The sequence below is a fragment of the Bombus flavifrons genome, chromosome 1 (assembly GCF_040668555.2).
Source record: "Bombus flavifrons isolate JBK064 chromosome 1, iyBomFlav1_principal, whole genome shotgun sequence".
Taxonomy (NCBI): domain Eukaryota; kingdom Metazoa; phylum Arthropoda; class Insecta; order Hymenoptera; family Apidae; genus Bombus; species Bombus flavifrons.
The window spans coordinates 7,991,803-8,014,207 of NC_138442.1; the positions used below are offsets into that span (position 1 = coordinate 7,991,803).

Genomic DNA, 22,405 nt, shown 5'->3' on the forward strand with positions numbered 1-22,405 from the left:
AAAAAGAACAGCGCTTTCGCGCCGCATGGCACAATTCGACACGAATTCGTGAAAACCCCCGCCACTAAAACTTCTTCCTCAGTCGATGTCTCTGTTACTCGTCGTTTCCCTCTCATCCGGATATCTTCACCGACAGGCGTCCTGGGAAAATATCCTGCGGCACAGTCGGCACTCGTGGTCCAACGCCACCAATTTTGCCTATCACTGTCCAATTTATAGCGACTCGACGATATTCCTGATGTTCTGTACGTTGTGTAATGGTAACGTTCGATGCCTATTAAGGCGGACTGCAGTCACCGACAGAAGACAAACGTCAGACGTGTCAGCGTGTAATTGATAATACCTGAGCCGACCATCACCTTCAGCCGCAAGTTAATTCTATTTGCGGCCTCCGTCTGCAAGTACGCGGATTCGCTCGGGGTAAGCTTGGGAACTTGCGTTTTCACGGCACGAGTTTTTTCTTCTTTAAAGTTTTACATTCTAAATAATTTTCTTAATAAACCATTTTCGTATTACTTTTATAACAATTCAATAGTCTTATTACTTCCTGTGGAATATCTTTTCAAATACCTACGACGATCCTTCGCAAGTAGTGAAATAAGTGTCACCCGCATTCGGGTGACACCGCCTTACTAGAAACGTTCCTGTCACACGAATATGGGTGACAAGTGCAATTTCGTAGGTACGCTGTAGCTTTGCAATGAAAGCTAGGCCAATGGTTATCGAGGCTGGCTTTTAGAATTTTTCCGCCCGACCTATGCCAAACCGTGTCCGAATTGCGACTCTCGTGAATGTCTCGTCGGTTTTCATAGGAAACCTGTCGGCTGATTTCCATAAAATTAAAGTGTACGTACGTGTATACTATTAGGTTGGCAACTAAGTGATTGCGGATTTTGTCATTACCACCTAATGACAAATAATTGACAATAACTGAAGTCGGAGCGACATTGGTTTGCTCGGAGAATTTCTTCTCAGATCTTCAACGGACCTGAAACGAGACTACGCTTTCGTGGAAAGAAGGCGCTTTCAGGTATCTTACAGTCGATGATTTCCTGAGGCATTTGTAGCCTAACAATTGTACCGGTTTCCACGGCGAGTAAAGAAAGGCCACGTTGTAACGTTATTACGTCGGACAAAAAGCTACAGAAAGTCGGACAAATATGAGAAGCCGATTCTCTGTTTCGCTACGATGCTCGTTGATAAAAGCCGTGTAAGAAGAATCCAGACTTTCGTCGTTTCTCATTTCGCCGGATGCCAACAGACCCGTGTTCCACGTAATCCTACACGCTGCCGTGGGGTCATTGCTGATTCGCCCAGTGATTCCAGCGTCTGCAGCAAAAAGTGGAATATCAGTTGGCAAAAGTAGAATCTCCGTGGATTAACTTGGCCGTGTTGTCGTCTGACCATTCGAACTCGCAAGCAGAAACGATGAAAGACAATTGGTCGATGTAACAGGACAAAACGATATGCAACGATCTAGGTAAAACGTATGGCAGTTAGGTGGATCGTAAACCGCGTGTATTCCATTTCTCTATCACGCCACTTTTGCCCCGGTTAGGCTAACGAACAGAGTCGTTACTCGCCTCGATAGCTGGCCTATTCCGAAAGATACTACTCGGCTCGTAATTTTGAAATAGTATTCGTGTATCGTGGAGAGGATCAAGGGCAATTCGACCGTATTTCCGATCGACTGACCGCGGCCAATCTTTCGTTGGCGTTGGCGAGATCGCGTAGTTACGTGTAGTGCAACATCTAATTAAGTGTTTGTTCGATCGATGGTGTGGAATATGAGTGCGAAGTAAGAAACTGATAGGACTTCGGAATCTCGAAGAACATCGAAACTATCACAAATCCGCTCAGCTGTAATTTAATTTTTCCATCGGTCATCGTGTCATTTTAAATGACAGCGGTAGAGCTGTCACGTTTCAGAATCTTTCAGACAGACGTTCGATGTAATTTCGAGAACAAAGTGTAGCCAGGTTCGGAATGGCTGCGTCGTGTTGTTTGTTTAATATCGCCGTGCGAATTGTTGCGAAAAGTAACTCTTTATCGGTCGTGTATCTTCGGAACGATGTTTTCCTTTCAGTTTCGAAGATAGAAACGTTTATGGCACCTTGGCGGTTATACCGCGTGCCCTGCCTTTCAAATACAAAACACGCGTCAACAAACACGCGAAGCTTCGCTCGTTAAATATCGTGCTATTTCTGACCAACCGATCGCACCTCGTTCGTACGACGAGTTGCGTCTAAAAACGGTTCTATCCAGTCACACGTATCCGAGTAAACGGACGAAAATATAAAAGGCGAGGACCCCGAGTGACGTCTTGACATTTAGAAGCTTTAAATCCGCCTAGTGAAACTAGCTGGATTTCCTCCAGCCGAGCAGGATCCAGTCGTACGCAAACATATCGCATTTCGAAACACAACAATGCTGCAGAAAATAAAACAAACTTGCCAACGTTCCGTGCTCTTTCGATTTTCACGAGCTGTGTTTCTATTAATGCCGAGGCTTCCGGATGCGAGGCTTGTCCACTTGAAATATACCTGCAACGTTTCGCCAGATGTTTCGCCACTGACGCCTGTTTTCACGACCTGCTCATCTACATTACGTAGTTTCTGCTTTCGTCGCGGATAAATGATAGCCGACCGACCACCGTTTCGGATCGGAAGGGCGCGTTACGCGTGCAGTTGCAAAGCCTTCAATCCGCAGGATCGTCGTGTAACATCTATTGAGTTTGGCAACTAAGTGATTGCGGATTTTATCATTACTACCTAATGACAAGATCCGCAATCACTTAGTTGCCAGACCCAATAGTTTGCCCTGACCAATTTTTTACCGCGCGGTTTAATCAACGTCGTATAATTCCATTTAACGTCTAACGAGCGTGTAATTTTTTTTCTCTCCGATGACCGTGCGTTGTGGGAGGACGCGATCAGAAAACGAAGAAACGTGCGATTAACTTTGCGATACGAAGGCAACAGAAACAAATTGCAATTTTCACGGGGACAGAATGCGCATCGCGCAGCCGATCGTGAAACGAGGACGGTGCGTGTCTGTTAATTAGCGATGCGTCGTTCATATTCTCGTGGTGGGACGTGGTGTCGTTGCACGCGGGCTTCAAATCGCTGGACAACGACAGAGCACATGTTTTCTGGGTCACGGTACAAGACGTCCGACTCGTTATTTCCGCGAAGCGACGCGCTATTTTCAGTCGCTCTTCGGATACGTGGGCTTCGAAACGAGTCCTTTTCCCCGCAGTCTCTCCCCCCTCTCTCTTTCTCTCTCTCGCTCGCTCGTTCCCATTGACGACTGGAAATAAACTGTTCTTCGCGACGCTGACAATGCGAATGGGTTTTCATTCAACCCGCTGCACTCTTCCTTGTTGCTGCATCTTAACGGAAATACGATCCGGTGGATGGAAAAGGGGACGATGAATACGGTTGTTCCCCCAATTAGGGAACATCAAAGTTGAGAATATTAATTGCAGTCCCTTCGAGTGCTTGTTAATTGACTTCTATGGACGATCGTCTGACAGGAACAATAGCATTGTAACAACGCGGACAACAATGATTCGCCGAGCTGGATTTTTATTTTTATTTTTGTCTCGGTTGATCCACCGCTCGGTAGAATGCCTCCATTGTGCTGCGTATACGCGCTACGTATTAACGAGCGGATCCGAATTAATCCTTTCAGCAAAATATATCTGCACATCGCGTGAAAAGCGTACACTATAAAATTCTTCGAACATCGTGCTGAACAGGTTTCACAGTGTCGAAACGACTACGCTGACTTTGCGAATTTATCATGTTCGCTGTAATAGCGGGGACCCGTCAATGGAGATCGGAGCGCTTTTTAAAGAAAATCCTATCGATAGTGTAGAATCGCGAAAATAGAAAATTCCTTGTCGACAGGAAGAGTCGCGTAACTACAAATCGAGTGACATAGCTACGCTCGCATGACCAACAAGGCGTATCAATTTTAACCCTTTGCACTCGAGGACTTTTTCGGCCGGGCATAGCAGCTACTCCGGATGATTTAGCGTATACGTGACGCGTGTCTTACAGTTAGTGTAAAATGATTTCATATACAAATTAACTTACAAAATCATTATATTCTAATAATTTATCTATATTTACATCTTTGAAAATATAATTTTGTAATATTAATTTCTGTATTTTTTTGTACTGTAACTTATAAAGCATTCACCAAGATGCATTCTTGATATAATTAATCTCGTTTTTCAACAGTTCAAAATCAAGTTCATCTTCATTTGAGTTAATTTCACTTCCGAAAACCACTTTTTTAGGGTTTCTAAACTATATAATACTTTTGCCATGATCGTCGAATCCGAACAAACGTTAGAGACGTTGTTTCAACACCATAGTTGAACCATAGTTTCGAAGGGATATGGAATTAAATATTTTATCTCCATTTTAAAGTCTATAACACTTTACACTTCCTAACAAAGAACACAAAGAGCTTTGGAACCAATTTACGAACCAATATTGCACTCTCATCGATTGAAGATGTCGAAATATAGCATAAACAGGGACTAGGTATCGTCTCTGCAAAGGGTTAATCGTTCGAATTAAAGTAATTCGATAAGAAAATGAAATTGCAAGCAACGCCATGCCGTTCATTCACTGGTTTTGGCTTTCCAAAGGATCAGCTGACGTGAACGGACTAAATGTTTTTTCGGTCGGTTCTGGTAACCGAAGAACGAGAGGAAACACGTGCTCGTGGATGCATCGTGGCGGCACGGCGTATCTATTTTTGCGACACATCAAGCTATTCTCAGTTACGCTCCGACTGCACAGAGTGCATCGACTGTCATCGGTGCTCTAGGAATAAACCATATCCATCGCAATGAACTAATTCGTACGTTACATGTGCGGCTCTATATTTTCTTCTGTGTTGCGTGGAACCGCAGCGTCAAGTTTCCCCACCACTTACATCATCGACAAACTTTGATAAATAGTTGGCTGTAGTGGCAGGTAATTAAACGACAAAATTGAAATATCGATTTTTATGCGGCCGCAGGCCGAATGTATCGTCACATCGATCGCCGTTACGAGGCTCTTCCTTTTTTTATTCGAGGAAACGTTCGTGTTTTGTGTCTCATCATTGTCGTGTAATCAGAGCAGTGTCAGGCTCGAGCGTCTGACGCCAATTGACTCAATCTACTGGCAAACCCATCCACGCTACGTAGTGTATTGATTGTCCGAAAAGTTTCTTTCGTTTTATGAGGAAATAATACACGCACAACGTTTTTTGTTTTATGTCGAATTGCGTATGATCGATTTTGTTCTGTTGAGATAAACACCACGACATTTCACAGACTTGGTTTCACGTTTGTATGAAGCTGCATTGTTGTAAAAAACACGTTTGCGAAAGAAAGACACTTTCCGGACAGCCTAATACATTTGTTTTTTTTATATATAAAAGTTAAAGGTGTTTTATATAAAACTTGAAGTTGTTTCTTGTAGAAATTGCCGGAAGGAAGGTGCATTGTTGTAAAAAGTACGTTTTCAAAGGAAAGACACTCCGGACAACCAAATACATTTGTTTTTTTTGTATATAAAAGTTGAAGTTGTTTTATATAAAAGTTGAAGTTGTTTCTTGTAGAAATTGCCGGAAGGAAGGTGCATTGTTGTAAAAGGTACGTTTTCAAAGGAAAGACATTTTCCGGAAAACTTAATACATTTGCCTTTTTTTATATATAAAAATTGAAGTTGTTTCTTGTAGAAAAAGCAGAAAGGAAGGTGTATTGTTGTAAAAAACACGTTTGCGAAAAAAACACTTTCCGGGCAACCTAACACATTTGTCTTTTTTTATACATAAAAGTTGAAGTTGTTTCTTGTAGAAAATGCCGAAAGGAAGGTGCATTGTTGTAAAAAACACGTTTGCGAAAGAAACACACTTCCCAGACAACTTAACATATAGGTTCACGTCCTTACACATGTCTCACCTGATAATTAATATTTTCCATATTTTACACGACGTATGTTACTTGTGGTACAGTTTGTAAAATTCGCATCTCTCAACTCGTAACTACGTTACGTTCTGAGAAGTTACGTAGACAGCGGTGAGAAAATCGTATTTTAATGGAATAGTTGTGGTTCCATCGAGATAGTTAGCCGGAAATTGCGTAAACTTACCGGTTTGATATTCATGCAAATGGGTTTCTTGATCGAATCTCCTCATCGGAGAAATATTCTCGTCGATCTCTATGAGGAGACAGCTAGGCGATACCGTGGATAGAAAACGTGAAACACTTGGAGGAAAGCGGCTTTGAGGAGGAATTTACGAAAGGTCCGAGAACAGCATCTGGCATCGAGCAGCGACCGCAGCTAACTAACAAAGCGCTTTCAACCCGGAAAATTCGTCCCACCAAGCTCTCCTTTGTTCGGCGTGGCGCGATGCCCGTAGACGATTCATTACTCGGAGAATCGTTGCGTTTCCTCAGCTAATCTGTCCTTTATCTCGCGCCGGAATCGCTGCCGACCTACGACGAGTAGTGCGAGTAAGAAACATTTGTCTTTGAGCACAATGCTCGCCTGTGGCGAACGATAAGAACACCGCCATCGTCTTCGAGAACTCGTCCGTGGCGCGATAACAATTAAACAAGTTAGTTTAACACCAACGCTGTTCCGTGAAGGTGGCAATGAAAAAATCGGAAAATTCCAATGCAACGAAACGATTTAAAACAGAAGACATTTCGAAGGAAAAAGCGGTGCGCAACAGCGAGAAGAATGTCGGGAATCGACCCAGGACCATCGCGACCCCGCCAAGTGGAGCGTGGAGATGCTGTTTGGCGGCACATCTCGCTCATACTTCCCGTTTTCTTTCGCTTTTATTCTTCTCGCGCCTTCCCACTTTGCTCGTGCAACACCTCGACGCCGCCTCTTCACCATCCTCGCTCCCCTTCCACAAGGAAATTCAGCGAAAGCTCGGTGATTCTTTTCCGAAACGTTCGGTCGTTTCGCTCACATCGTCACATTCGTTTCAACTTAATCGCAACGACGCATATAGCATTCTCTTACGATGGTTGTGCGAATGCAACAAGACAAGTGCGATCTGCTCGATGCTACGAAAGCTACATAGAATTTCGTACGAAGCGGTAGATCGAGCCGTAAGTTTCACGATATCTTTACATTTTCATTTTACCCAAATGGAAGGTGGTTCCTTGGAAAGAGGAAAATTTCCAGCCAAAGGTTTCCAGATGATCTTTTGTAATCGTATAAGCAATGATCATCCGTGAACCATCGTATCATCGAACGATTAAAATCACCGTGGAAGCAGCGAAATAAGGAAACGCGATCGCAGTTTTCGAAGCTCGAGAGAGACTTGGCTTTGAACGAGGTAACCGAGCCACGTGGAACTTCGCTTGCGAAAGAATATTCGTCACACCTGTGTTGGAGTGAACGACTGAAAAACAATGATTCTCGAGTAACGCGGATTCCTGGCTCGTAGCCTGACACTCGTTATTTCAATTGCTCATGGGCGAGTGTTGATTAAGATTTGCGTAACCAACTGGCGTGTTGCCTGTCGCACGACAAGCGGTCCTCGAACTTCCGCTCGAAATGGATCCGCAGCTTTCTTCCACGGCGTGGGTCACGCAAACTTCTTTCGAGAAAAGACGGTGAACTGGACGATCCGGCCGATTTATGGGGAAAAAATTCCCCGCGTCCTGTCAACGTTCCCTGGAACATCGCGTGAACCCGTAAGCGTAGTCGTTCGGATTTCGTTCATCACTGCAATTACGTGCGTCTCTCTCTCTCTCTGTGTCGGCGATCTGTCGAATCGCATTAGCCCTGGCCCCTAGATTTTCCACTGCAGTAGACGGCTAATTAACGAACGTAGGCCATCGATAGCCGATGTTACCGGCTTCCTGTTCTCTATGTCTGTGTGTCTATGTATTCCATTGATCCACTTTAGCGATCGAGTAGCTCGATCGGTGTTAATTCTTGATCGATCTGTCACTTTGCCGATCTATCAAGCTATCGCAGTCTACTAGGCTGTCGACCTAGTGGCTTACCAGTCTAGTAGCTCATTAAGAGAATAGCTGGGTATAGGGGCTGTTAGCAGTGCAGAGGTAGCGCAACCTAGTTTTCGTTTGTACGTCTTATATACAAGCAGCGTGTTTCGTGTATGTACATATGTATTTATTATCGCTGGCCGTGATCCGCGGACACTTTAACCACGCGGCTGTCTTTGTTTTTCAGATCGCTGCCGAAACTCAGCAGCCAGGACGAGGATGGGCCGAACCCACACACCCAATACACAGGCGTCACGCAGTTCGAGCCCATACCGCACGATCATGACTTTTGCGAGAGGGTCGTCATTAACGTGAGCATCTTCACTCTCTTACTGCCTCTTGTCCACCTTGTGGCGGCTGCACGTAGCACTCGCTTTCGATTCGACTCGGATTTCCCTCGGATACGCTGTTACAATGTGTTTCCACGACGAGTGTCGAACGTCTGTCGCGTTTCCTTCGCGAAGATCAAAGGAATATCAGTGTACGAAGAAAGATGAGTAGGAACGACGGCGAACGTTCTTGTCGAGTAACGATTTACATTTTGGCCAATTTCTTTTTCATTTTCCAATCCAATTAACACTTGACTGCCACGTGGACCATATATGGCCCACGTATATTCAACTTCTAACAATTGTAAAAATTGTATGAAAATTAACAGTTAGGGCATTTTGAATATAACTGATAAATAGAAGATACTTTGAAACAAAAAGTGCCCCATTGAATAATTAAACATTTTTACTCGAATGTCAATAAAAAAAAAAAATGAGAAGAAATGTTGCATCTAACGGTGCAGTGTGTTAAAACACTTTAAACATAAACGTGGCTCATCAGTACAATCTGGACGATAGGTGGTCACCTTTTTGGTCCGATTCTTAGCAATTTTTCATCCTAACTGTTTAATATTTTTTTTATACCACTCTCTGCAATATTTTCGTGCCAGGTACGCTTGCCCTTCTTTCTTCTGCATTTCGTGTCGCAATCTTTGTCGAATAAGTATATTTGACAGCTCTGGTGAATGGCACTGTGTAAGGTGCGTTGCGAGTGCCATTCTAAAATTTGATACACCGATTTTTGTGTTTGTTGCTTGTTTATAGAGTATCATCGCGTTAACAATAACTCTAAAGCTAATTTTATATACCACACGAGAGTTCTTCTATGTGGTGTAGAACATACTATCATTCGATCTGATAAATCTGCAGCACATTTCCTCTGTTGTAATCTACCATTACCCACTGCTTTAGCAGAAACAATTTTTTTCCGGACCTCTACCTTTTCAGTCGAATGTTTCGTCGAAATCATAAAAATAGTCATAATACTGTTTACTAATATCTTCTACACGATTCAACAATATATTCCTCACGTTCTGCTTACGTCAAAATAACCAATGCGAATGGTTTGTTGAAATAAACGAAGCCTTGTTGTAATATGTAGCTATCAACGGTTACCAAGGCGCCACGGTGGTCACCCGTCACCACCAATAAGATAAACGGTCCATTGGGGAATAATGTTGTCTTACATCATCAATTTATTATTCTTTTGCCATTATATGCTTTGAATAATAAAAATACTCCCATGGCGTCCTCAGCGAAACACGTAATTTCGGCGTGGCAGTCAAAGTGTTAACTATCATAGCGACTATGAAACTATGCCGAGGAGCGCAAGGTATAGAAGACGTGGCTGAAACTCCGGAGATTCAAACAAACCGATCGAATTAATGTAAATTTCGTCGCGCTTTCTTCTGCGCTGTGTTTGTAACGTACAGTGACAAACGGCGCCAGTTACCTTTCACGTTTCTTCCATTCACCGTTTTATCAGATAATTGCAGTCGAAATTCATAGCCTCGTAACTACCAGCTGCAACTTAGCTTCACAGAAAAATCTTGCCGCCCGTATCTGATCGCAATTGTCCGGAATAACGAAACGTACTTGTCTCGATATGTCAAAGGAAAGAAGTAAAAGCGTAAAAGAGAGAGAAAGAACGAAAGAGAACGATGTAAATCGTTTCTGGATTCGCTTGCAGAGTAAACAATCGTCGTGATAGGATATATCGTTAGTTGCGATGTGATCGTTAACCAGCCAGCCCGGGCCGCATTCAGATCGATTTCCACGCGTTTTTCAGTCAACGACTGGCGCCGTTTGCTCGCTGCGCGTTCCTCCGTATACTTCTTTTCTTTTCGACTAGGCAAGATTATCTGAAGACACGAAGTGACCTACAGACCGTATTTTGGCAGTCGTCCAAGTTCGTCTTGGAATCAGGGGCAATATAGTACCAAGGTCGTATTGTGTGAACGAAATTATCTGTCCTCGTGGATGACACGACTGCATTGCGCCAATTACAGTAAAACCGTTCGATCGTTGGTGGAAAAATCCGCCATGCCGATCGTTCACCGCCTCGTCCACTCCTTCCATATTTCTTGTCTCCTTATCGCGTGTTGCGAACGCGATTTGGCAGCGCGTGCGAAATTATGAAAACCGATTTATCGACTATTGCTCTTTGTTTCGTCGGGTATTCTACGATCTTTGTTCTCTAAATTACCAGCAGACTGTGCATTGTATCTTTACCGTTTGTTTATCCTCGTCGGGTTTCGTTCTCGTCGCAACGTAATTGCAAATTGGAGACACGTGCGGAGCACAGAAAACGATCGCCGTGAAAAATCGTGACCACTCACGGACGTTCGATAACGCGACTAAATATCGAACGGTGCAGTCGGTGGACGATGCACGCGCGTGTGTTCGCGGATCCAATCCAATTTCTGTTCTCGACGGGCCGCTCGTCATCCTGATGCACCGCGGTCCCGTCCTTTCAATCCAATCGCACGCTATCATCTTCAAAAAGACTAATTGCACTTTCGAAATAATAGATTTTTATGCCCCGCCTAAACCCCCTACGCCCATACAACTTTCCTCCCTCGAATCTGTGTGTACCCGTGCAAATGCAGCTCGCGATTCCATCGATAACGATAAAGCAGGTAAATTTCTCAGTCGATACAAAAGATTCTCATTATCGAAATGAAAGGGAAATCACGGCAGCTTGTTCCCCTCGCTCGACCAGCGAAACTCGATATTTAACGAAACATCTGTTCGTGCAATTTCAATAATTTCGCGAGATACACGCCTTTGCCTCGCCAGAAGCCAAGAGAACTATTGGCAACTAAGTGATTGCGGATTTTGTCATTAAGTGGTATTGACAAAATCCGCAATCACTTAGTTGCCAATCCTTGGACGAGATGCGATCGTTGAAGAGCGACGGTGTAGCCGTGCACTGGCGACGCTGGTCTTTCGACCGACATTATCGATAAAGCTGGTCGTTCCGCGACAGTTATAACCGATACTTCTTCTTTTTCTTCTTAATCGTGCTAATGGCAGCACGCAATTAGCCTAGTTTCGTTTATTAGTTTTCCGCGGCGGCCAGCAGCATCGAAAGAAAGTGGTTGGTTTTTGAGCCAAAACAAATCAGCCGCGCCCGAGCTGTCCTTTTCCCCCTCGTAATTGACATTACGTTGCCGCACACTGGCTAACCACGATCATCGTTGAATCGTGGTAGTATCGGCCGGCCGTCACCGCGAACGCTCTGCAAATCTTCTCGAAGAAGGTGTTTGAATCGCGTTAACGAGCTGTTTCTAGCTTGCCTCGTCCGACGCTTCCAAGTTGTACGATTTCAAACAACCACTCGTCAAACGAAGCAAACTATTCCGAGAGGGTTCACTGACCCATCCTATCTATCCGCTCTCCTAACATTCTTCAAACATAGACTCCCACGCGAGCTGATCGCTCTCCGGGTTACTATAAATAGCTGTGCACCGCGAAACTTATTCAAACTTTATTCAAGTTTAAGCGAAATCAGATGGGTTTCGTTTCGCGTAGAAGACTAGTGATGTACAATGGACAGGTTGGCAAGTTCGGTAAGCTGCTTAACTCTTTACCGACCGTTAGCGGTTTAACAGCATACGCACGTCCGATCGGTAGCTCAGACACAGATTTTCCCTGGCGCCGGCTGTGTTTCGGTTTAGACTGTCCAATACCATTCTTTTCGTTCATTGCGAACGGTAAGTTTTTCAAATTAGTATAAATCTGTGGGAGCTTACAAAGCAACGCAGCTGACGCAACTGAACGAGATACCTAGTACTAAATAAAGAATTACTGCTCAAATAATGAAAAAGATTGTCGGCATCAAAAAACCGATTAATCGGCTATCGGTCGGTAAAGCGTTAAGCTGGTCGGTAAGGCGCGTCGTCGTAATTAGCAATGCACGAATGATCGAATGAGGATTACGGTTAGGGATAGACTGCGGTGTACCAGTGTACCAATAATCGATTCTGACGATCTCGACAGGTGAGCGGGCTACGGTTTGAGACGCAGCTGCGTACGCTGAACCAATTTCCGGACACGCTGCTTGGCGATCCGCATCGGCGGATCCGATACTTCGATCCGCTTCGCAACGAGTATTTCTTCGACCGGAATCGGCCCTCCTTTGACGCGATACTTTACTACTACCAGAGCGGTGGCAGGCTGCGTCGCCCGGTCAACGTTCCTCTCGATGTCTTCTCCGAGGAAATCAAGTTCTACGAGCTGGGCGAGCTGGCCACCAATAAGTTCAGGTACGAACCGACATCGTTCTCATCGATCAGTAAACGATATATCATAAGGTAGCGTGATTCTAATAAAATGTTATTCGAAATTCTGCAATTAAATAGTGTCTCGCCTAACAAGAAGCAAATATCTCTTTTTACACTAGAACTACTACACACTCAAATTGACTGGTTTTATAATTTTATTTTTAAATTCCTACTTCATGTTACATTTTTTTTCCGCAATGATGTAATGACTTTCGCGACGATAACTAAAAGAATAATATAATGAATCTTATTTTGTCTTTTATGTATTTAAACTGAAAATAATTTTGTATCAAGGCTACTTATACCAATACCAGTGAAAATGTCTGGTACTTGTCAAAGTGTAAAAGGATCCTGCAATCTGTTTATCGAACCCCAATTAACCAGTTTCCTCGTTTTCTACAACTTTTCGCGCGTTTTTATAATTTTTACTGCGTATCATTCGATATGACGATATCAGTCATCAGGAAAATTCCGGATCGATCATTAGATGCTAAGACTAGCAATCTCACAGCAGTCAAAATGACTGGTTCTACAATTTTATAAATGTGTCAACCCTCGTTTAGGAATCATGGTCCCAGATGGATTAATAATATCAAAAGTGTACTACATAACATGGAATTCCTTCTGTAAAAAAGTAATAACTCAGTAAATATACAAATGTTCCATTATTACGTATTTTTTAAAGACCAGTCATTTTCACTGATTTTGGTAGAAATAGCTTCGTGTTAACTATCGGTAGTTCTAGTGTTAAACGATAGCGCGTATATTCTCTACGAGATGAAACGCAATAATTACAAAATAAAAACATCAAAATTGCAAGATTGTCGAATGACCCGCGTACTCGAAGCAAGTTCAGCTTTTCTCGAAGATGTCTCGCTTGCCGAACTTCGTCACCTTTTCGGTTAGAAAAACAAAAAGGAAAGAGAACAGTTGTTCGTTCTCATTCAGTGCGTTTTATCTTCCATGGCAAGACAAGAGGCAACGTACGTAGTAGACGTACTCGTGTGCTTAAAGGCGCGCCATTAAACAATTACGTTTACGCGTGCAACCGTAAACGTTAGACATGCGAGCGAGCAGACTGCGAAAGATAATGTTGATGAAATGAACAGGGAGGACGAGGGGTTCATCAAGGAAGAGGAGAAGCCGCTGCCATCGCATGAGTTGCAGAGGAAGGTTTGGCTGTTGTTCGAGTACCCGGAAAGCTCGCAAGGCGCCCGGGTAGTCGCCATAATATCCGTGATCGTGATCCTCCTGTCGATCGTGATATTCTGCCTGGAGACCCTGCCGGAATTCAAACACTACAAGGTCTTCAACACGACAACGAACGGCACGAAGATCGAGGAGGACGAAGTGCCGGACATTACCGACCCGTTCTTCCTAATAGAGACTATTTGTATCATCTGGTTCACGTTCGAGTTATCGGTGCGCTTCCTCGCCTGTCCAAATAAACTGAACTTCTTCCGTGACGTAATGAATTTCATCGATATCATCGCCATCATTCCGTATTTTATCACGCTCGGTACCGTGATGGCCGAGGAGGAGGAGGCGCCTGATGAACCAAAGGCGCCGGTAAGCCCGCAGGACAAGAGTACGAACCAGGCGATGTCCCTGGCGATACTCAGGGTGATCAGGCTCGTCAGGGTGTTCCGGATATTCAAGCTGTCCAGGCACAGTAAAGGCCTTCAGATCCTCGGTCGTACGCTCAAGGCCTCCATGAGGGAGCTCGGCTTGCTCATCTTTTTCCTCTTCATCGGTGAGTTTCCTTTTTCTTATCTTCTATCCTCTTACCATTCTCTGCATGTTTCTTTGCTTTGTCTCTTCCTTTACTAGACTTCTATAGGAGACCAGCTCGGCAGCAGCAACCTATCGATTAAACGACTCTTTCACTTTCCGTAATTTCCAAAGATGTAGCTATTTAGTTGGCAACTAAGTGATTGCGGATTTTGTCATTAGGTGATATTGACAAAATCCGCAATCGCTTAATTGCCGACCAACCAATGCATCGTCGCTGGAACGTTTAGACGTCGGTTTCGATAGATCAGGATCGATGCTTGATCGAGCAACGATTCACGATAGTCGTAGGCAAATGAAGTAGTCATGCGTGGTTTTTTTAAGCGTATGGAAAGTTCTGAGCGGCGATGTAGTGGTTCCCTCGCGTCGAACGTGTTTACGTGGTCCGTGGAAGTTTAGTCGATTTCCGAGCGTCCCAGCAACGACACAGCCGTTTATTTGCACGGTGGATTCTAAGAGCGTGAAATTGAGGGGCCGACCGGCAGCCAGAAATTTGCAATTTAATCGGCCGAATCTTCGATGCTTCTCGTCGCCGCGAAAATAACACGGTAGTCTGGTATCGGTGAAAAGTATCGTTTCGTCGAAAACCGGAAGCGTATTCTCCGAGGTTTTTCAGTTTCCGCTGACGAGGATTTCTGTGTGTTCGGAGGGTGGCCTGGCACCAGCAGATTTACACTCTCGTTCGCCTATCGATTCGTAATTCGGGTCCCGGAAGAGTTCTAAACTCCGTGTTCGTCGATTTTTCTAGAAACGTGTCGGTTTTCCTTAAGGGACGACAAACGGTTACGTAAGTTTTCGATATTCGTGATCGCACGAATGCCAAAGATTCGCTGGCATTCGACGAGTCGTTGCCCGGATGTGTGGAAAGATTCGCGTCCAATGTTTGAGCGAGGGAACAGACGAATCCTTTGAAAGTGTATTGCTGCAGTCGGTGGAAGGCTGCGTGAAGATATCTCTAGGTAACGAAAAACGATGGCCGATCGTGGCGTATCTGCAAGAAGACTGGAAATCCAATCAACGTAATGGAAGCAGACCCATAAAGACGTGGATCTTGGTCGATTGAGCGGAAAAAGAGGAAAGTTGGAAGAGAATGGCGCGTGGCGTGGCAATCGATCCATCGGTTGATCGGTCGATGGATCGGTTCGTGTATGCAGGGTCGTGAGGACGATACGAGAACACGAGAAGGAGTCACGGCAGTGGACGTAGACGCGGATGGAGAGGACTGCTAAACGGACTAAGAGCTAGAGGCCGGCAAAGTAGCGTGTCTTGAAGCGTCTGTTCCTCTTGTGTGCGTTCCAGGTGTGGTGCTGTTCTCGTCGGCGGTTTACTTCGCGGAGGCGGGCTCGCAAGACAGCTTCTTCAAATCGATACCGGACGCGTTCTGGTGGGCGGTGGTCACGATGACGACCGTGGGCTACGGGGACATGAGGTACAGAGCCACCGGGGGCGTTAAACCCACTGAACCGGTGTTTTCTTCCTTGCATTGCAGGTGTGGTGCTATTCTCATCGGCGGTATACTTCGCGGAGGCCGGCTCCGAGAATTCGTTCTTCAAGTCCATTCCGGACGCGTTCTGGTGGGCCGTTGTCACGATGACGACCGTGGGCTATGGTGACATGACGTATGATGTACTCACTTTCACTTAAGACTCTAGTTAATGCCCGCCAAACAAACGAACACATACTACTTACTCTCCTCCGATACTTTACTTAACTACTTTTAACTACTCAATTTATTCTTCTCCCTGTTACGTATTCCTTCTCAACTTCTTCTTCCTTACAGCACGTCCCTTCCATTCCACGTCCTACCCTTCTCAATCCTCTCACTCTGTTTGATCGCTTTCTTAGTTTTTCGTTTGAAATTTGTCAACCTACCTGGCGCTTGATAAACTTGAACACGCTAGTTTTCAGTCTTTTCGATTTTGACCACCGCATCTTTTCTTCACAGCTGCTCTAACTTCTCTCCATGCAATCGGAATGTTTTCATTCTCTTTTTCCCCCCTCCTCCACTTATTCCTACATCGACAATCTTTTTTCTTATTTTTCTTCATCTTTCTCTTTCCTTTTTCTTCGTCGTCGTCTATTTCCTCCTCGTCGTTCGTTCGCTTTCTTCCCATCGTATTATCATAACGAAGAATTCGAGATTCTCCCACGAACACGCTCCGTCTCAGAAGAAGAAGCACGCAGCCACGGGAACGTCTCGTTGTCTCATTTTCTCGAGAATCGTCTTAAAATACAGCCTCTTCCGATCATTCGCTCTACTAGAACACTTCATATCCCTCGAGCGTGTTCGCGCTGATTCAGTCGCTCGCCCGGCTTTCCACTCCCTTTTTTCTCTCCTTTCGCCACGACGTTACCACTTCTCGTTATCACATAGCCGACGATCACTCGACTCGTCGTTCGTCGCCTCGAATTCTGCCGAAACTTCTGTTTCCCATTCGCGAAACCTTTGGGCGTTCTCGTGGAAGAAAAAGATGAGAAGCGGCAGCTGCGAGTTGAAACGTCTGTGGATCGAAGCGAGTGACGCGTTTAACGCGCTTAAATTACCCTTTGCAAGAATAATTGAGGGCTGAAGAATGCGAGAAGGGTGGTACGCACGAGTCAAAGCGACGTTGCAAACTCGATTATACCGGAGAATCCGAGGAAAATGCTGTGATACAGTTTCCCTGCTCGTTCGGTTCCATTCTCCTCGCCATTCAGCCCGTCAAAGAATTTGTACGTTACATTTCATAGAACACGATCTGCTGACGATACGGACCAGCGTCATTCACCAGCCCCCCAAGGCTTCCGTCTCTTTATTTGCATCTGTTTCACGTTACCGATGATACAGATCGATAATTCATCCGACACGTATACCGTGTTGTTGCTTGCCGCTCTACTAGACGCGTGCCTTTTCCACTCGGTACTTGGAATACCAAACGGAGAGAAAAAATAGTAGAAGAAACAAATGGCAACGCACTGGATCGCACGCAGCCCTCGATTATGACATCGATAGCGTAGTTTCGTGGTTCACGGTAGACTCTCGAGGTTGAAGAGCGCCGGTCGAGAGAGACTCGAGATCTGTGGTGTTGCGACCGAAGGGGCTTCTTCAGCAATTGCCTGCCGTAAATCAATAAGTGTCCTCGGGCAACCGGTACGGTTCGTTTCTTGGAAACGCCCTCGGCCCAGAGGGCTGACAGATCGCGACGATTCGGATCTCGCAGCGATAAACGCGTTACGGCAGCGAAGGGTAGCGCGGCGTTTTCACCGGAAACACTGGAGGCGGAGATCGGTATAACGCGTTCGAGGACAAGCGATTGGTTCGACCATTGGTTATATCGGCAATACGTATGAGCCGAGGATCGTGATTACATGGGACGTCTATTGTTCAACTATTGCAGAGACTAGGTACGCTCGGTTCTTTGCAAGTTGCAGTCTAAGGTTGAGCTAGTTGTACTTTGACGCTGACGGCGAGGTAGCCGGCACGTTTGTCCCATTGAAATTCAACAAATGAGAACGAAACCGAAGCGACTGCTGATTATTCTCGCATATAAATACCGTGTCTGCGTACAGGGTGTCCTATTTAGCATTGTCATTGCTGGAATGCCTCGTTCGAGTGAAATTCAATTACATACTTCCGACCTAACAATTTCAGGGTTTATCGTTTCTTCTTTTATTTATTTTTTTGACAACGCTATTTTGAAACGAATACAGCGGATGCGTGCGTTCCGATAAACTGTCGTTTATTAAATATTAAGTTATCAATGTACCAAATATTAAATCAAAAATATACGCAGATTCGTAGATACGATGTTCGTGTGTTTCATTCGTAACGAGAGGAACGTTAAATTCGTGCGATAAAAATAAAGTTCCAAGTGTCTTCACCTTTTCAAAAGGCACATCGTTATTTACGGGAATGAAACTAGTAAATCTTTCTTTTCGCGTCGCTAATAACCGCACAGGTGCAATGAACGTGACGTGGAAACCTGTGTAAAAGAAGAAACTCGTTGGAAGCTTCATCCACCTATACGGCTGACTATAGCTCAAGGCGATAAATACGCAGCATTTGACGTTTTGCAGTTTGCACACCCTAAAACTATTTGTAGAAACGACAGCTAAAATATTCTTTACTTTGATCAAAGACCGCGTTGCGCGTGGATCGGTGTGTTTGCCAAATCTGCGGAAGAATGCAAGCAAAGCGAAGTAACTCGATCGGCGAGCTCAACTTCCTGCCAAGGTGTAACTACGATGTTCAAAGGAAAATCCTGATATTTGAGTAGAGCACCCGGTATAAGAGCAGTGTTCGTCGTGCGCGGCACACGCAAGAGGCCCGTTCTAGTTTCCCATTGCAATACACGCATCGAGTTCGACTCCTTTGTCGAGACACCGGCGTCACTCGCTTCCTCTACGTTTCTACATCGAAGCTGGTTTCTCGTGTCTAACCAACTTGCATCGTTGAGTGTTCCGCCCTCGGCTACGTCGCGTCTCGTTACGTCGATTCTCGCTTCCCATTACCGCGATTGATCGCAGTTTCTCGTTGAAACCCTTCGCCTGTTGCTACTTGCGCCCGCTCTACATCCCAAGGTATCGATATCGGTAGAAACGCGTGGCTCCATCTGCGTTTCGAAACCGAACCGATCTCGAAACCACGTTCTACGCTCTGACCAGACATTCATAACAATTAGCACTCCACCAATTCCGGTTACTAGTTAGAGACATCAGGCAAGGCAGAGCTGACGTTCCAGCTCTTCTATATCTTTTCTAACATTTGTCCCGAATTCCGACTTCCCGGATTACTCCCGATACATTCTCGATACATTTTTGCATGGCTGTCCACGACCAAACATACTCCATGTTCTTTTCATCGTTACCAGCCCAGGAAGGTGAACGGTGTTGCTCCTTTTTAAGAAGTACTCTGTCTCTATTTTCGCTCACAACGCTATCATTACTGCTACTACCATCAGTCATGGATCACAAAGGCCCATAGTACAGTGACACCTGCATAAGAATGATTTGTTATTTTGCAACTAATTCGATATGATATTATATGACTCACTAAAACTAGAGATCACACTCGGACTTACCGAGGTCGCTGCCGTATGGACGTAGCTCGCGCGAGACGCGAGCATCCGCGTGATTGCAATCGACGTTTAGGCGACGCGACGTTTGACGGCGCGGCAACAGCCGCGGTCCGAAGAATTCGCATGCTCTGAAACAATAACGACTCGTGTACGATGGCTTTAAAAGAGAGAGAGAGAGAAAAAAGAAAGAAAAAAAGAAGAGAAAGGGAAGAAAGAGAAGACGAGAGGAAGATTTGTGGTAAAATGTATTCATCGGGCGAGCGTGAATGAGCGTGACGAGCGGCGAATTCTTCTTTACCGCCTTTCAGCTCGAACCGGTATTGTTCGCGTATATAGCGACAGTTATTCAATTAGACTCGGCCGCAAAGAATGCATCATTTCGCAGCCATAGATTAGCTGGCAATAACCGCGCCATTACGTTCTATAATCTGGTAATTGAGAGAGGAAAGCTTTTTATCGTTCTACCATTTAAACGATTAATTGGTATCTCGTTGGAATATTTTTGTCACGCGTTAGAAAAGATAGTGTGCATAACAGACGCGTACGCGTGGTATTGAATTTCAACGTCGTCGAAGGTCGTAAACCGATCGAAACAAAACTCTACTCGGACGTTTTTTCCTTCCTTTCGTTTCCTTCTCTTTTTCTCTTTATCGCGTGGTAATCGAATAGTCGAACGGTAATTTCAAAATTTCGTTTCGTCGCTGGCTTGCCGAAGGATGCGGAACGTTCGAAGACCACGAGGAGATCGAAGCGGCCGGCTCTCAATTCGACGAAACGCGGTCTGATCGTCGCTCGGCTCTTTATGTCTCCGATTCGACGCGATAATTTTCTAGTCACACGTTTACAGTCGTCCCTCAGCCGCGTGTTATTGCGGCCGCGTTGAAACGCAGAACGAGGTGGTGCGAGCATCTCGGCGGAAGGCGATGCAAACGATCGCGAAATTCTATCCGCACCTTCGAACTCGAGTTCGATTACAGACAATGTGTTTTACTCGACTGTTATGAGAGCGAAAGCGTAGAGAACTGCATGCCGTACCGTTAGAAAATTCGATCGGATCTGAGCAACGGAATGGCATCGATGCTTGTTTGGAACGGTGCATCGGCACACGAAAGAAGAGCCTTTTCTTAGAAAGTCACGTTAGTCCCCTAGTCTAGCCTAGAGAGCCCGCTTCTTATTAGACACGCGAATCACTATAAGTATACACGGTTTTGCGGTTATGCAGCGTTCGACCAACGTACGCCGGTTTCATGTGGTTTGAGCAAGCAGCAAAGAACGCGAGGAAAGATACAAAAGAGCCGTGTAAAAGTGTAACGAACGAGAGGTCGATCGAACATTTTCTTTCCGATCATGGCCAATGTCTATTTGCGACGCGGCAGAACGCACGCAGACGGTCCGTGTATATCTATAGGAGCCTCCAGTACCGCATAAGTAGCGCCACACTCGACTCGACACGGCAAAACTCACACAAGATAGAAACACCACACCTAGCACCGAGTTTCTAGACGAGGAACGAAGCTATCGACGTTCGAGCCAGTGGCTAGCCGCGAATAAAACTCTTCGTTTGCCTCTGCTTCAGGCCCGTCGGAGTTTGGGGAAAAATTGTGGGCTCTCTGTGCGCGATCGCTGGTGTGTTGACAATCGCCCTGCCTGTTCCCGTCATCGTCTCCAACTTCAACTACTTCTACCATCGTGAGACTGACCAGGAAGAGATGCAGTCGCAGAACTTCAATCACGTGACCAGCTGCCCGTATCTTCCTGGTACGAGCTTCCTATTTTATCCTCCGAGCAAACTTCCAGTCACATACTTTGCCGATATGATTTTCGTATCTCAGGGAGCGTTTTTCGAACCGAGTCACAGGGACTAACTACACTATCGATCGATGGCTAGGCTGCACCGATTAATGTTACCGTGACGGTATTTGAATTTTAAAAGGGGCGATCGTTCCCTGACAACGCGACCTGACGTGTTATTTGTTAAGGCGGGTGTCGGTCACGAGACACGAAGGCTCCTAACGTTCTGTCGTGTGCAACAGATCTTTCTTTCGGTCTAATTTAATGGTTCACGTTCGTCGATTACCGCAACGTACGTGCTGCTCGTGCACTCGATAACGCGATATCCTAACGATTCACGCGAAACGGTATTTAAAGAGAAAATCTGGAGTTGGTCGATTGCGAAGCGAAGCTGGCAAGATTTTTTATTTATGTAATATTTCGTTGGCCGAAGAGATGGTTCGAGATCAATCGGTAAGCGCAGTGAGAAAGGACAGCGTTTGCTGGGAATACTCGACCGTGGTTCTGCTTTCAAGTTGCCGGCAGGCTGACAAATCCCAACGAAAGTCTGTACCGATATCGCGTGTCTGTTCTATCGCTGATAGTTTACCGTGACTTTAATCCGCTTAGGAGCAAGCTCGCTGGCCGGTAAATTTTTCGCGCCTTCGTCGACGAACGACGATTTACCGAGATTCGTCTCGAGCACGTTGAACGCAAACGATGAAAGAGAAATTGATAGGTCGGGAAATAGCTCGGTCGGCGCTACAGCTAACCGAGAACACACTTGAGCAGGATTATCTGGAAAGCACGCAGAGGCGATTTAAGCTCCACTTTCAGAGTTTACCTAGTGCTGGTGCAGCGGTTTTCGCAACTAGCGGAGGATGCAACTCGTCGAACTGTATCTCGTGTGTTTCGCAGGTCAACACTTGAAGAAGAGCTCGATGTCGGAATCGTCGTCGGAGATAATGGAGCTGGAAGAGGGCATACTGCTCACTCATCCTGAGATTACGAAGAAGCCCAACTGCAACCCTCGCCATAATAACAATATTAATCCAGCCTGTATGAGCATCGAGACTGACGTCTGACTACTAGGTGGGTGCTTTGATCGATCATCGGTTTTCCGTCTCGTCCTAC

The 22,405-nt window shown here is 45.3% G+C and overlaps 1 protein-coding gene across 17 annotated transcripts in view; it reads left to right on the forward strand.

Annotated features, from left to right (window-relative positions):
- The window catches only part of shaker (potassium voltage-gated channel protein Shaker), a 182,191-nt gene that overhangs the window by 150,642 nt on the left and 9,144 nt on the right, over positions 1-22,405 (forward strand). For 13 of the 17 annotated variants that reach the window (XM_069115210.1, XM_069115182.1, XM_069115173.1 and 10 more), the window contains 6 exons: positions 8,226-8,349; positions 12,370-12,635; positions 13,763-14,406; positions 15,934-16,063; positions 21,078-21,259; positions 22,190-22,363. In XM_069115210.1, the coding sequence (XP_068971311.1) occupies positions 8,226-8,349; positions 12,370-12,635; positions 13,763-14,406; positions 15,934-16,063; positions 21,078-21,259; positions 22,190-22,356 (1,513 nt within the window). In that variant the 3' untranslated portion in view covers positions 22,357-22,363. Of the gene's footprint in view, positions 1-8,225; positions 8,350-12,369; positions 12,636-13,762; positions 14,407-15,743; positions 15,874-15,933; positions 16,071-21,077; positions 21,260-22,189; positions 22,364-22,405 lie in introns of those variants that run through there. The other 4 variants (XM_069115234.1, XM_069115197.1, XR_011173395.1 and 1 more) reach the window with 3 other exon arrangements.